This window comes from Somniosus microcephalus, chromosome 13 (assembly GCF_052327205.1).
Source record: "Somniosus microcephalus isolate GS21.2 chromosome 13, FLI_Smic_1.0, whole genome shotgun sequence".
Classification (NCBI taxonomy): domain Eukaryota; kingdom Metazoa; phylum Chordata; class Chondrichthyes; order Squaliformes; family Somniosidae; genus Somniosus; species Somniosus microcephalus.
This window is the reverse complement of record NC_140999.1, coordinates 102,530,260-102,546,322: the sequence shown is the minus strand read 5'-3', so window position 1 is coordinate 102,546,322 and position 16,063 is coordinate 102,530,260. Positions and strand designations below refer to the sequence as shown.

Here is a 16,063-nt window from a genome sequence, read left to right as displayed (position 1 = left end):
GACCTGCGACACTGATAATCAAAGGGCAGTGAAGATGCTGCACTGACCTGCGACACTGATAGTCAAAGGGCAGTGAAGATGTTGCATTGACCTGCGGCTCTGGTAGTCAAAGGGCAGTGAAGATGTTGCATTGACCTGCGGCTCTGGTAGTCAAAGGGCAGTGAAGATGTTGCATTGACCTGTGGCTCCGATAGTCAAAGGGCAGTGAAGATGCTGCACTGACCTGCGGCTCTGGTAGTCAAAGGGCAGTGAAGATGCTGCACTGACCTGCGGCTCCGATAGTCAAAGGGCAGTGAAGATGTTGCATTGACCTGCGGCTCCGATAGTCAAAGGGCAGTGAAGATGCTGCACTGACCTGCGGCTCTGGTAGTCAAAGGGCAGTGAAGATGCTGCACTGACCTGCGGCTCCGATAGTCAAAGGGCAGTGAAGATGTTGCACTGACCTGCGGCTCCGATAGTCAAAGGGCAGTGAAGATGTTGCATTGACCTGCGGCTCTGGTAGTCAAAGGGCAGTGGAGATGTTGCACTGACCTGCGACACTGATAGTCAAAGGGCAGTGGAGATGTTGCACTGACCTGCGACACTGATAGTCAAAGGGCAGTGGAGATGTTGCACTGACCTGCAATACTGATAGTCAAAGGGCAGTGGTGGAAAGGCTGCAGCGGCTGACTCCTAGATTGCCTTTTCCAATAGTTTGCACTTAAAGAGGTGGACTCCCTTCTCGTCTCCCGTTATCTGTTTGAGGGCATGCCTGCTATTGCTGTAAGGGTTTGCGCTGTGTGTGTCCTGGTGCACAGTAAGTTGAATTCTCTCTTTCCCCCACTGCCTTCACATTTCAAAAACAACCCAATGTAATTAAATGAAAACTTTATTGAGGGAAAATATACAAAACAAGAAAATCTAATACAAGACATGCTGTGTGGTCCAGGGAGACAGCTAGAAGGACAGAAATCAGACAGCAGCTGTAGCTATGGTTCCACGTGTTAAAATGACCTTCTCCAATGGCACCGCCTCAAACGATTTTGGAAATCACCAGCTGCGAACATTCAAATCCTGAACAGGAGGGAAAGAAAACCAGGGCATTACACAGAGCTGCCAGCTGAACTTTTTCCTGATTCTGTGGGGGATGAACCTCTCCTGACGAGGCTAAATTAATGGTGTGTTTTTTTGGGACACCTCGTGTCAGCATTAAGCACTGCCAGGCTGGGCACAGCATGGGTTACATTCACGGGGGGGTGAATCTCTTCTGCGTTTCTCCCGCTTTGCCAATGTAACTTCGGCACAGGTTTGGTGGAAACGCCGTCTATGCCCATAAACGGGGTTCATGTCGGTGGAGCAGGATGAACACTGAGGAGATTGACCCCCATAATCTCCTGCCTTCTGCCCCAATAGTATGCCCAATGCCGACATCGAGCGCCCTCTGCTGCCCTAGTGTGGCATTTTCCCATCCCCCCCTGTAATTTCTCTGAATGAAGTCCTCCAGTTACACTGAATTACATAGAATTTACAGCACAGAAGCAGACCATTCGGCCCAACTGGTCTATGCCGGTGTTTATGATCCTCCTCCCACTCACCTAATCAACATATCCTTCTATTCCTTTCTCCCTTGTACTTATCTAGCTTCACCTTCAATGCCTAAGGACAGTAGGTAAGTAGGGACAGTTTTACATCGTGGGGCCCACACCTGCTGGGAAGAGGACAACACTCTACACAAACACTTAGCACACTTTCAACTGCCAGAGCTTTTTGAACCGGGACAAAGACCGTCTGAAATATAAGCAAGAGTCACACAATAGATGCTGCGTAGTCTTATCAAGGAAACAAGTAGTGCAATCCAGGTGCAAAACATTCTCTAAAAAGGAGTGAACTGTTTTAAAATTAAATAGGAATAAAAACAATGGGTGCAGGCAGAAAAGGGGCTTTGAATTTTTAATTTCTACTCCTGACAGGTGCGAAGTGGACTTGGCCGTAGTAATAGTGACACCACCAGACATCTACACCACCAGTAAAGATAGGCAGCTGACGAGCCCCTGGAGAAGTTGCTAGAAAGAAATCCCGCAGGTGATGAATAACTTAAGGCCAAAGAGCTCTTGGGGCAATGGTAGCACTGCCGGGTGGGAGATTAGAGCAGTGTCTGGTGCTGTACCGCAGAGAGGCGGTACAGCGTACTTACTGTGCATTCTTCAACTCAAGAACGGATATCACCAACTGGACGTCTTTTGAAGAAAAAAAAACAAACTGTTACAATGGCGACTGACGTGAATGCCCATGTGCTTTAGGTTTTAGAACCATGAGTGTCTGGGTTGCGGGGGGTGCTGGGAGAACAAATGGTTGGGAGGAGTTAGCAGATACAGCAACTCGAGACGTGCATCTGTTTTTCCCCTCCCCGTGTGAAGGCGCCAACTCTTGTGGAGAAAGAGTTCCACGGGTACCCTCTCGTGCCGTGCTCAAGTGTCCACTTTTCATGCACCAGCCAGGGTGGCCAATCAACTGTACCCCAGCTGAGCCTTGCCCACATGCGCACTGTTCAGCGGGAGCTGCAAGCCTATCAAATTCTCCCATCCCACACGCAGTGCCAACTGCAGTGCCCTTCCCCTCTGCGGCGAGTGACTCACCTCTTAACTCCCCAAAGCCTTTCCACCATCTACAAGGCACAAGTCAGGAGTGTGATGGAATACTCTCCACTTGCCTGGATGAGTGCAGCTCCAACAACACTCAAAAAGCTCGACACCATCCAGGACAAAGCAGCCCACTTGATTGGCACCCCATCCACCACCAGCCCACCGTGACTGCAGTGTGTACCATCTACAAGATGCACTGCAGCAACTCACCAAGGCTTCTGTGGCAGCACCTCCCAAACCCGCGACCTCTACCACCTAGAAGGACAAGAGCAGCAGGCGCATGGGAACACCACCACCTCCAAGTCACACACCATCCTGGCATGGAAATATATCACCGTTCCTTCATTGTCAGTGGGTCAAAATCCTGGAACTCCCTAACAGCACTGTGGAAGCACCTTCACCACAGCGGGTCGAGAGGGCAATTAAGGATGGGCAATAAATGCTGGCCTTGCCAGTGTTGCCCACATCCCATGAATGAATATAAAATAATTAGTGGAATCCCACCGTCAGGCACACGACTAATTCAAACCCCCACCCCCGGCGTTAAATGAAGTGGTCTGGATGATCAGAAGGTAGCTAGGAGAGTTGGCTGTCTGTGGTACTCACCCTTTCTTGTTCCTGGGTTTCAGCTCCTCTGCGGCATTACGCAGGAAGATGTAATTCTTCTTCTGTGGGTTGAAATATTCATGACCCTGAAAACAAGAGGTTCAATGTTTTTGTAACCGATTAATCAACTAAAGTGTTACAACAGCAAAGTCTCTTGGGGAGCGAAGGTAAAAGCACACGGTGAACAGTGTGTTTGGGGGGGGGGGGGGGGAGCACAAGCCCCTTACATCTAGTCACAGCTATGAACTTCTATTAACCTCTTCCCTCCCCTCACCAAGAACAGGAACCAGGGATTTACAAGCATCTGGCCACCTATAGAAACTTCTCTCCACATTCATCCATTAATTTCCCACAGGATGTACCTATTCAGACCACTTCCCCACAGGGCTCACTGGAGCGTGAACCTTAAAGGGATAGGCCAGGTTAAATGGAGCTCTATCTAAGCATTAAACATCACAACTGCACTCCATGCCTTAGACTATCCAGAAGCAATAACACAAGAGACCAGCTAGTGATGTAATATCATATTTTGCACTAAGTATGTGGTTACATTAAGTTTAATGTATTGTGGCTTCCACAAATCCAAGTATAAATTAAGGATATTTCGGTCTGTTGTGCTTGTTATTTTTTTAAAATCCTTGATAATCAGAGAGATTAATTAATACAGATAAAACGGTGCTCCAAGATACAGTAAAGTGTTAGTTCTTCTGATGAAAAAGTGTGAAAAAACGGAATCAAACTTAACATCGACCCCAACTTCTGGAACTGCAAGTCCCAGGAACAACAGATTTGGGCTTGGGCGCCACTTTTGAAATTTGAATGTTGCTCTCGGGTCAGGTTTAAAATTCACCAGCTGGGATGAGCGAGAGGTGTACACGTGGCAGGTATGCCTCTGGTCTTCCAGTTCTCATTATGTACAGCAGGAATCAACAAGTTACACGCTGATTCAGTGCTCCAACACAGTGCCAGCCAGGGTTCAGGTGAAAGTGTTGAGTCCAGGACTGGGAAGGGTGTTGATCACTACTACATACAGTGAAAGCTGTGTGAAGCTTCACCGATAGATCAGCCAATATACCAAGTGAGCAGCTGGTTTCAGGTTTGATCTCCGACCTGTGCTGAGCTAACTGATCCCAGACAGCACAGAGGTAGAATCAGCCTGGATACCCATGGGATACGGAGCGAGAAATCAACCAGAAGTCCCACTCCCGATAGCTGTACACTAAGTTTTACTCTTTATATGTGGACACAGATAAGGATAGGTTGAGCTTGCCTCTGAGCCACTCCCAACCAGTCATGTAACTTGCCAACAATTCAAAGTTCTAGCTCGCACGTGAATAAGGCCAAACGTTCCAGAGTCTGCACAGTACCTATGTAACACCATTACAATAAAGGAAATCTTCAGTAAACGAGTAGCTGGGGACAAACTGGCAGCATACGTTACAGTACTATTTCAATTTAAAATAAACATGACAATAAACTGTAGGAGAGTGCCCCCCTACAGGAACAGGAGAGCGCCCCCTACAGGAACCAGCTCTTGCCACAGGGACAGGAGAGCACCCCCTACAGGAACCAGCTCTTGCCACAGGTACAGGAGAGCGCCCCCTACAGGAACCAGCTCTTGCCACAGGTACAGGAGAGCGCCCCCTGCAGGAACCAGCTCTTGACACAGGTGCAGGAGAGCACCCCCTACAGGAACCAGCTCTTGCCACAGGTACAGGAGAGCGCCCCCTACAGGAACCAGCTCTTGCCACAGGTACAGGAGAGCGCCCCCTACAGGAACCAGCTCTTGCCAAAGGTACAGGAGAGCGCCCCCTGCAGGAACCAGCTCTTGACACGTGCAGGAGAGCGCCCCCCACAGAACCAGCTCTTGACAGGTACAGGAGAGCGCCCCCTACAAAACCAGCTCTTGACACAGGTGCAGGTGAGCACCCCCTACAGAACCAGCTCTTGCCACAGGTACAGGAGAGCGCCCCCTACAGGAACCAGCTCTTGCCACAGGTACAGGAGAGCACCCCCTACAGGAACTAGCTCTTGCCACAGGTACAGGAGAGCGCCCCCTACAGGAACCAGCTCTTGACACAAGTGCAGGAGAGCGCCCCCTACAGGAACCAGCTCTTGACACAGGTGCAGCAGAGCACCCCCTACAGGAACCAGCTCTTGCTACAGCTGACCCAAGAATGTTAAAGGCTCGCGAGACTTTACCTGGTAAAAGGTTCCATTTTCTTCACCCGTTACCTCTCACCCAGGTATCTACACAGGGGGCAGGACACTCGTACTTACTTTTGACCAGTCGTAACTTGACGAATATGCGAAGATGTTTCCGTTGTTGTTGAAGCAGCAGGCAGCTATTTGCTGGTCAAGCTGCTCTGATGTTTTGAGCTTCGTGCGAGCATCTTTATCCCAAAAACTGAACCTGCCATCGGATCCTACAGTGGCGAGAGTGCCATGTATTGGGTGGAATGCAATTCCATTCACCTGGGAGAGAGAAGCGGCAAAGGAAAGAGTTATACGGCAACTCTGAGAACCAGGCAGGACATCCTTCACCAAATCGAGGGCACATTGGTCACAACTCGCCACTTTGAGGTTTCGCTGTGGAATTTGAACAGTTTCCACAAGACGTTAAAGGGCCAGGTAGGGTCTCAGGCTGGTACTTGTAGAGCAGCGTTGCCAAGATGTTAGCCGCTAGCCACATGCAGTTAATTATGAATCCAGATGTGGCTTTCATTTCTGATTAGTAAATAAAAAGAGAGTAATTGACACCATCATTGGGCATGTGATCTCAATACTCACTCGCACAGGAATGCATGTGAACTTAAAACTTTTTGTGCTTTTGTTGGTAAAATGGTAAGACGAAAAGCAGAGTGTGCGAGTGCTTTTTGATCATTGAGAGTGCTTTACTCCCTTGGTTACTGAATGGAGGTCGATGTTTGTTAAGTAAATATACACGTGAAGTATGTTTACCTATATTGTGTGTGTGTATAAGGCGTTTTCTACTAAAATGAGTGCATGTGGCTGAAAAAGGTTTGCCTGTGGCTCGTCAGCATTTCTATTGGACAGCAATGTTTTAGAGTGCCATGTAGGCCCTGTAGTGCTGGGTTACACTGCCGGCTCCTGCACCCCGAGCAGTGATTACACAGCTCTGTGCATATGTGTTTGCACCTCCTTCAAATGCTTCTCACTTAGTACAGAAAGAACAAAAGGGAAGGTCTGTGATAGGGTGGAAGGCAGGAGTGATTAAATGACAAAAGGGATGATTGTGCAAGGCAAAGGGGGATTATAATGGGACAAGTAAAGAAACAAAAGCTGGGTCTAGAAGAGGTGTAAATGGCAACAGCAGAATCATCAGCAACGGCTGCCGTCTGAAAAAAGGTCGTGTGTATTTGCTACAAAGTTCTGATTGGTCCCCTTGGAGGACAAGACACCCAGCAGTTTCTCTGGAATATGTAATTAGATCCTCCCTGTCTACATAATCAGTTATTTTGCAAAGTGTAATTCGAGCCATTCTGACTGCCTACTCCAGACACAACAGAGCTCACTTGGATTCAAAACATGACGCGAGCAGGAGGAAGCAGCTGATTGGGTGAGTACTTATACTACTCTATAGTTTGATAGTTAAGGTTCATAGTTTATAAAGTTTAGAAGGGCTTAATTTTGTGGTTATAGTTTCTAAAGTCCCTGATGTGTAGCGGGGAGTGCTAGGAAACAAGGGCCCTTGAGTATATCATTTAATTGTAGTATAATTGGTGGTATTGATTTAATTTAAATTAATTAAAGGGTAAGTCATGGCAAGACAGCTCGGCCCCGTGGCATGCTCCTCCTGCACTATGTGGGAAATCCCATGTGTGCGGGAAGTGTATCCAGCTGCAGCTACTGACAGACCGCATTGCTGTGCTGGAGCGGAGAATGGATACTGGAGCATTGGCGATGCTGAGGACGTCATGGATATCACGTGTGATCAGTTGGTCACACCGCAGGTAAAGGCTGCACAGGCAGGAAGGGAATGGGTGACCGCCAGGCAGAGTAGTAGGCGCAGGCAGGTAGTGCAGTGGTCCCCTGTGGCCAACCCACTCTCAAACAGATATACCGCTTTGGATATTGTTGGGGAGGATGGCTTATCGGGGGAAGGCAGCAGCAACCAACTTCCTGGCACCATGGGTGTTTCTGCTGCATGGGACAGGAGGAAAAAGAGCAGGAGAGCTACAGTGATAGGGGATTCTATTGTAAGGGGAATAGATAGGCGTTTCTGCGGCCGCAAACGAGACTCCAGGATGGTATGTTGCCTCCCTGGTGCAAGGGTCAAGGATGTCTCGGAGCGGCTGCAGGGCATTCTGGAGGGGGAGGGCGAACAGCCAGTTGTCGTGGTGCATATAGATAAAAAACGGGATGAGGTCCTAAAAGCTGAATATAGGGAGTTAGGAGGTAAATTAAAAAATAGAACCTCAAAGGTAGTAATCTCAGGATTGCTACCAGTGCCACGTGCTAGTCAGAGTAGAAATAGAAGGATATTTCAGATGAATACGTGGCTAGAAGAATGTTGCAAGTGGGAGGGATTCAAATTCCTGGGACATTGGAACCGGCTCTGGGGGAGGTGGGACCAGTACAGACCGGACAGTTTGCACCTGGGCAGGACCGGGACCGATGTCCTAGGGGGAGTGTTTGCTAGTGCTGTTGGGGAGGGTTTAAACTAAAATGGCAGGGGTTTGGGAACCTGTGCAGGGAGACAAAGGAAAGGGAAGCAAGGATAGAAGCAAAAGACAGGAAGGAGAAAAGCAAAAGTGGAAGTCAGAGAAACCAAGGGTGTAAATTAAACATGGCCACAGTAAACAATAATTCTAAAATGTCTAAGTGTTAAAAAAACAAGCCTGAAGGCTTTGTGTCTTAATGCGAGGAGCATTCATAATAAGGTGGATGAATTAGCTGCGCAAATAGATGTAAACGGATATGATATAATTGGGATTATGGAGATATGGCTCCAGGGTGACCAAGGCTGGGAATTCAACATCCAGGGGTATTCAATATTCAGGAAGGACAGGCAAAAAGGAAAAGGCGGTGTGGTAGCATTGCTGGTTAAAGAGGAGATTAACACAATAGTAAGGAAGGATATTAGCTCTGATGATGTGGAATCTGTATGGGTAGAGCTGAGAAATACCAAGGGGCAGAAAACATTAGTGGGAGTTGTATACAGACCCCTCAAACAGTAATGCGGAGGTTGGGGATGGCATTAAACGGGAAATTAGAGATGCGTGCAATAAGGGCACAGCAGTTATCATGGGTGACTTTAATCTACATATAGATTGGTCTAACCAAATTAGTAACAATACTGTAGAAGAGAAATTCCTAGAGTGTATACGGGATGGTTACCTGGACCAATATGTCAAGGAACCAACTAGAGATCAGGCCATCTTAGACTGGGTATTATGTAATGAGAAAAGATTAATTAACAATCTTGTTGTGCGAGGCCCCTTGGGGAGGAGCGATCATAATATGATAGAATTCTTCATTAAAATGGAGAGTGAAGTAGTTGATTCAGAGACTTGGGTACTGAATTTAAATAAAGGAAACTATGATGGTATGAGGCGCGAGTTGGCTAGGATGGATTGGGGAATGTTACTTCAAGGGTTGACGGTGGATAGGCAATGGCAAACATTTAAAGATCGCATGGATGAACTACAGAATTTGTTCATCCCTGTTTGGCATAAAAATAAAACAAAAAAGGTGACTCAACCGTGGCTAACAAGGGAAATTAGGGATAGCATAAGATCCAAGAGAAGACATATAAATTGGCCAGAAAAAGCAGCAAACCTGAGGATTTGGAGCAGTTTAGGATTCAGCAAAGGAGGACAAAGGGATTAATTATTGGGGGAAAATAGAGTACGAGAGTAAGCTTTCAGGGAACATAAAAACTGACTGTAAAAGCTTCTATAAATATGTGAAGAGAAAAAGATTGGTAAAGTCAAGCGTAGGTCCCTTGCAGTCAGACGGGATTGATCCCCAGGATAAATCCCCAGGGCCTGATAATCTACATCCTAGGGTACTTAAGGAAGTGGCCCTAGAAATAGTAGATGCATTGCTGGTCATCTTCCAAAATTCTATAGACTCTGGAACAGTTCCCATGGATTGGAGGGTAGCTAATGTAACCCCACTATTTAAAAAAGGTGGTAGAGAAAAAATGGGGAATTATAGACCGGTAAGCCTGACATCGGTAGTGGGGAAAACGCTAGAGTCCATTATAAAAGATGTAATAGCAGAGCAGTTGGAAAACAGTGACAGGATCGGACAAAGTCAACATGGATTTACAAAAGGTAAATCATGCTTGACTAATCTACTGGATTTTTTTGAGGATGTAACTGGTAGAATAGATAAGGGAGAACCAGTGGATGTGGCATATTTGGACTTTCAGAAGGCTTTCGATAAGAGACTAGCGTGCAAAGTTAAAGCACATGGGATTGGGGGTAAGGTACTGACTTGGATAGAAAACTGGTTGGCAGACACGAAGCAAAGATTTGGAATAAACGGGTCTTTTTCCGAGTGGAAGGCAATGACTAGTGGGGTACCGCAGGGATCGGTGCTAGGACCCCAGCTATTCACAATATATATAAATGATGATCTAGACGAGGGAACTAGATGTAATATCTCCAAGTTTGCAGACGACACAAAGCTGGGTGGGCGTGTGTGCTGTGAGGAGGATGCAGAGAAACTCCAGTACGATTTGGGCAGGTTGGGCGATTGGGCAGATGCAGTATGTGGGTAAATGCGAGGTTATCCACTTTGGTGGCAAAAACAGGAAGGCAGATTATCTGAACGGCAATAGATTGAGAAAAGGGGAAGTGCAACGAGACCTGGGTGTCCTTGTGCACCAGCCGCTGAAGGTAAGCATGCAGGTGCAGCAGGTGGTTAAGAAGGCAAATGGTATGTTGGCCTTCATAGCGAGAGGATTCGAGTACAGGAGCAAGGATGTCTTGCTGCAGTTGTACAGGGCCTTGGTGAGACCACACCTTGAGTATTGTGTGCAGTTTTGGTCGCCTTATCTGAGAAGGATGTTCTTGCCATGGAGGGAGTGCAGCGAAGATTCACCAGACTGATACCTGGGATGGCAGGAATGACGTATGAAGAGAGATTGGGTCGATTAGACTTATATTCGCTAGAGTTTAGAAGAATGAGAGGGGATCTCATTGAAACATAAAATTCTAACAGGACTAGATGCAGGAAGGCTGTTCCCGATGGCGGGGGAGTCCAGAACCAGGGGTCACAGTCTAAGGATAAGGGGTAAGCCATTTAGGACAGAGATGAGAAGGAATTTCTTCACCCAGAGAGTGGTGAACCTGTGGAATTCTCTACCACAGAAGACAGTTGAGGCCAATTCATTAAATATATTCAAGAAGGAGTTAGCTATATTTCTTAAGGCTAAGGGGATCAAGGGATATGGGGAGAAAGCAGGGACAGGCTACTGAATTAGGATGATCAGCCATGATCGCATTGAATGGCAGAGCAGGCTCGAGGGGCCGAATGGCCTACTCCTGCTCCTATCTTCTATGTTTGTATGGAACAGACAGGGCTCACCCTCACGGGTTAAGACCTTCTCTCACCCACAAATAAGTTCCTGCCCACTCCTGCCCCACCACACCCCAAGTTTCTGACCTCTTCCTCTCCCCCCCACGCAAAGTTTGATATCCTCTTCCCCCTCAGTTCCTGACCACCTCTCTTCCCCTCCCCACCCCAGTTCCTGACCTCCTCTCTCCTTCCATCACCCCCTTCCAAGTTCCCCTCCCGGGATCATGACATGCTCTCTCCCCCACCCCCATAGATGGGGCACAGTGTGGGGGTCACGGAATGTGTGGTAAACCACTGTTTGTATTCCACTGTGCACATGCCTCGGCTGACTCCTCCCACGAGTCCAGGTATAAAGGTGACTGCTCCACAGTCCCTCTGTATTCTGGACCGGTCGACCACTCGAGGCACACCTTCATTCTCTTGTTAATAAAAGCCTGTTAGTTACTCGCTTAATCTCAGTCTTTCAAGTTATTGATAGCGCATCAATTTTATTAACAAGATTTTTATAATGGAGAAGATCCTCACACCAGCACGCCTGGACTTAGATCATCGGGAGGCGGACTCATCCACCAAGTTTACTCACTGGCTTAGGGGTTTTGAAAAATTCCTGATCGCCTCCGCTGCAACGGTCAAATCGGACGAGGACAAACTGGATGTCCTGACCTCCAAAGTGAACCACCGAGTGTACTCGGTCATCCAGGACGCGACCTCGTACGCGGATGCTATCAAGCTCCTCAAGGACCAGTACACGCGCCCAGTGAACGAGGTGTACGCTAGGCACCTCCTGGGGAGTCGTAAACAACAACCTGGGGAATCGACCGAGGAATACCTTCAGGCACTGTCTGTACTTGGCCGGGCCTGTGGTTGTAAGGATGTAAAGGCCGCCGTGTACACAGAGGAACTTATCCGGGACGCTTTTGTAGCGGGCCACAGGTCCAATGACACCCGACATCGAGGTCACTCTGCTCCAACAGTCGCTCTCAACAAGGCCTCTGAACTCGCACTATCATTGGACGCAGCCTACCGGGGCATGGATGCCTACTCCTCTGCACCGTGGACGCCGCGGGGAACGACAGCCTGGGACACGGTAGGACCATCTCATAGCGCCGTGCCACCCCAGCCACATCCCAGCAACGGCCCAACTACCGCAGCAGTGCCCCAAGGCCAGAAATGCTACTTCTGTGGCCAGGCCAAACACCCCAGAGCGCGCTGCCCGGCGAAAAATGCGATCTGCTCGGGCTGCGGGAAGAAGGGACACTACGCCAGCGTCTGCAGGGCCAAAGCCACCCCTAACCCCAGCAGCGCCGCGTGTGGGCCGCCATCTTGGGCCTCCCCAGCCATGTGCGAACCACCGGAACAGCAGCCATTTTGGACGCCTCCAGCCACATGGGGATCATGGACGCCGCCATCTTGGCCCCCAACACCGCCTCATCTGATACCCGCAACGACACACCGACCCCTACGCTGGCCTCCGTTACGCTGGACCAAGCAAGACCGCACCAACTGGCCCGGTCCACAATGGACATTAAGGTAAATGGTCACGAAACAATCTGCCTTTTTGACTCTGGGAGCACGGAGAGCTTCATCCACCCCGACACGGTGCGGCGTTGCTCTCTCCCAGTCCTGCCTGCGCACCAGCGGATTTCTATGGCCTCCGAGTCCCAGTCGGCGGACATTGGCGGCTACTGCGTGGTGACACTCGTAGTAGACGGGACTGTGTACGATAATTTTAAACTTCTGGTCCTGCCCCACCTCTGCGCTGCCGTTCTACTGGGGTTAGATTTTCAGTGCCACCTTAAAAGTGTTACGATGGCGTACGGTGGACCCCTCCCCCCACCCACAGTCCGCAGCCAGCAGCTTCAAAATTGCCCGCCGCGCACCAGGTGCAACCTCTCCACACTCAGAGTCACCCCCCCCCGCCCCCCCCACTGTTTGCTAACCTCACCCCCGACTGTAAGCCCATCGCCACAAAGAGCAGGCGATACAGAGCCAGGGACAGGGTTTTCATTAAAACCGAAGTGGAGCGGCTCCTGAAGGAGGGGATTATTGAGGGCAGCACCAGCCCCTGGCGAGCCCAGGTTGTGGTCGTTAAGACCGGCGAGAAGCAGCGCCTGGTCATCGACTACAGCCAGACAATAAATCGCTACACCCTGCTGGACGCTTACCCACTCCCCCGCATAGCTGATATGGTCAACCAGATCACGCAGTACCGCGTCTTCTCGACCATTGACCTGAAATCAGCGTACCACCAGCTCCCTATCCGCCCTGAGGACAGCCAGTATACTGCCTTTGAGGCAAACGGCTGCCTCTATCACTTCCTTAGGGTTCCCTTTGGCGTCACCAACGGGGTCTCTGTCTTCCAAAGGGAGATGGACCGGATGGTCGATCAAAATGCGTTGCAGGCCACTTTCCCATATCTAGACAATGTGACCATCTGCGGCCATGACTTGCAGGACCATGACGCAAACCTCGAAAAATTCCTCCGCACCGCCAAACTACTCAACCTGACGTATAACAAGGAGAAGTGCATATTCCCCACAACCCGCCTCGCCATCCTTGGCTGTGTTGTGGAACACGGAGTCATCGGTCCCGACCCCGACCGGATGCGTCCCCTTATGGAACTCCCACTGCCCCACTGCCTAAAAGCTCTGAAGAGGTGCCTAGGGTTTTTCTCCTATTACGCCCAGTGGGTCCCCTACTATGCGGACAAGGCCCGTCCACTGATCAAGTCCACCTCTTTTCCCTTGACGGCAGAGGCCCGCTTAGCCTTCCACCATATCAAGGAAGACATTGCCAAAGCCACCATCCACGCAGTGGACGAATCCATCCCCTTCCGGGTGGAAAGCGACGCGTCCGACTTTGCCCTGGCCGCTATCCTTAATCAGGCGGGGAGACCCGTGGCCTTCTTTTCACGAACCCTCCAGGGCCCGGAGACCAGACACTCCGCTGTTGAGAAGGAGGCCCAGGCTATTGTGGAGGCCGTGCGTCATTGGAGGCACTACCTGGCCGGAAAACGATTTACCCTGCTCACTGACCAGCGTTCAGTTGCTTTTATGTTTAACAACAAGCAGAGGGGCAAAATCAAAAACGACAAGATCTTGAGGTGGCGAATCGAACTTTCCACCTACAATTACGAGATCTTGTACCGGCCCGGGAAGCTCAATGAACCCCCGGATGCTCTATCGCGTGGCACTCTTGCCAGCGCGCAGATCGATAGACCGCGGGCCCTCCACAATGACCTCTGCCACCCGGGGGTCACCAGGTTCTTCCACTTCATCAAGGCCCGCAACCTGCCTTACTCCATTGAGGAGGTCAGGACCATGACCAGGAACTGCCAAGTCTGCGCTGAGTGCAAACCGCACTTTTATAGACCAGACAGGGCTCACCTGATAAAAGCCACTCACCCCTGAGCGTCGATTTTAAAGGGCCTCTCCCCTCCTCCGACCGCAATGTGTACTTCCTCAACGTTATTGACGAGTACTCCCGTTTCCCGTTCGCCATCCCCTGCCCGGACATGACCAGTGCCACGGTCATTAAATGTCTGAACGACCTCTTCACCCTGTTCGGTTTCCCCAGCTATATCCATAGCGACCGGGGCTCATCGTTCATGAGCGACGAACTCCGCCAGTACCTGCTCGCTAGGGGTATTGCCACAAGCAGGACCACCAGTTACAACCCCCGGGGGAACGGACAGGTGGAAAGAGAGAATGCGACAGTTTGGAAGGCCGCCCTGCTAGCCTTAAAGTCTAGGGGCCTTCCGACCTCCCGCTGGCAGGATGTGCTCCCCGATGCGCTCCACTCTATTCGGTCACTGCTCTGCACTGCCACTAACGCCACCCCTCATGAGAAAATGTTTGTCTTCCAAGGAAGTCCACATCGGGGACATCGCTACCCGCCATGGCTGACGTCCCCAGGGCCGGTCCTACTGAGAAGGACACGTGAGGACCCATAAAACGGACCCCCTGGTCGAGAGGGTCGACCTCCTCCATGCCAACCCCCAGTATGCTTACATTGCGTACCCGGACGGGCGGGAGGACACAGTCTCCATACGAGACCTCGCACCCTCGGGGGCCGCAGTAACCCACAACCCACTACCACCCCCCCCAAAATCCAATATCCAGCCCCAGCAGACGGCAGGCCTGGTCCCCACGACCCGCTCGACACCCACGAGGACCTACACACCAGTGCCCCAGCCTACGCGGGACTCGACGCCGGAAGCTTCACTACTCTGCCGTCGCCCACGTTGATCACAGCGGCAGACAAGACCTCCGGAGAGACTACAATACACTAGCTTTTAATACACTTCACCCCGCCGGCCTCATTTTTAAACAAGGGGTGAATGTGGTAAACCACTGTTTGTATTCCACTGTGTACATGCCTGTACATGCCTCGGCTGACTCCTCCCACGAGTCCAAGTATAAAAGGTGACTGCTCCACAGTCCCTCTGTACTCTGGACCGGTCGACCACTCGAGGCACACCTTCATTCTCTTGTTAATAAAAGCCTGTTAGTTACTCGCTTAATCTCAGTCTTTTGAGTTATTGATAGCCAGTAAACCTGTTAACATTCTGATGCGCTATGAAGTGAATAGTGACAGGGTTATGACTTCAGATTTCGTCCAGTCCAATGATGTCACTTACCACAAACACACACACATAAGTTTTCCGAGAAATCAACCAAGTCAAGGGGGGAGGAGAGAACGTGACACGGGCGTAAAGGGAGTGGGGTTGGAAGAACGTGAGTAGTCATACTTTCTGGATCACGTTCTCCCCTCTCATTTCCACCCCCCCACCAACCACTTAGACCTGAATCACATTCTTCCCCCATCTCCACTGTGCTCTTCACCACTCCCCCTCAGGTTCCCTCCCGCTCTCTACCCCCACCCCCCGCCCGATTCCCCCTCTCTCTCCCCGCCCCGATTCACCCTCTCTTCTTCTCCCTTCCCCCCCTCTTCCCGATTCCCCCACTCTCCCCGCCCTGATTCCCCCTCTCTTCCCCTTCCACCCCCGAATCCCCCTCCCTCACTCCCCCCCTCACCTCCCTCTCTTCCCCCCCCACTTCCCCCTCTCCTCCCCCTTTCCCCTTCTCTCCCCCCCCACTTCCCCCTCTCCCCCTCCTTCCCCTTCTCTCCCCCCCCACTTCCCCCTCTCTCCCCCCCACTTCCCCCTCTCTTCCCCCCCCACTTCCCCGTCTCTTCCCCCCCCACTTCCCCCTCTCTCTTCGCCCCCCACTTCCCCCTCTTCCCCCCCCACTTCCCCCTCTTCCCCCCCCCACTTCTCTCTCTTT

At 50.6% G+C, this 16,063-nt stretch overlaps 1 protein-coding gene across 6 annotated transcripts in view; it reads right to left on the bottom strand.

The window, feature by feature from the left end:
- Nucleotides 1-852: 852 nt before the first annotated feature.
- The window catches only part of rae1 (ribonucleic acid export 1), a 44,771-nt gene continuing 29,560 nt past the window's right edge, over nucleotides 853-16,063 (bottom strand). For 3 of the 6 annotated variants that reach the window (XM_086005153.1, XM_086005155.1, XM_086005151.1), the window contains 4 exons: nucleotides 5,508-5,702; nucleotides 3,228-3,313; nucleotides 2,174-2,216; nucleotides 853-1,053 (listed from right to left, as the gene is read on the bottom strand). In XM_086005153.1, the coding sequence (XP_085861279.1) occupies nucleotides 2,189-2,216; nucleotides 3,228-3,313; nucleotides 5,508-5,702 (309 nt within the window). In that variant the 3' untranslated portion in view covers nucleotides 853-1,053; nucleotides 2,174-2,188. The remainder of the gene's footprint in view (nucleotides 1,054-2,173; nucleotides 2,217-3,227; nucleotides 3,314-5,507; nucleotides 5,703-16,063) is intronic. The other 3 variants (XM_086005156.1, XM_086005152.1, XM_086005157.1) reach the window with 3 other exon arrangements.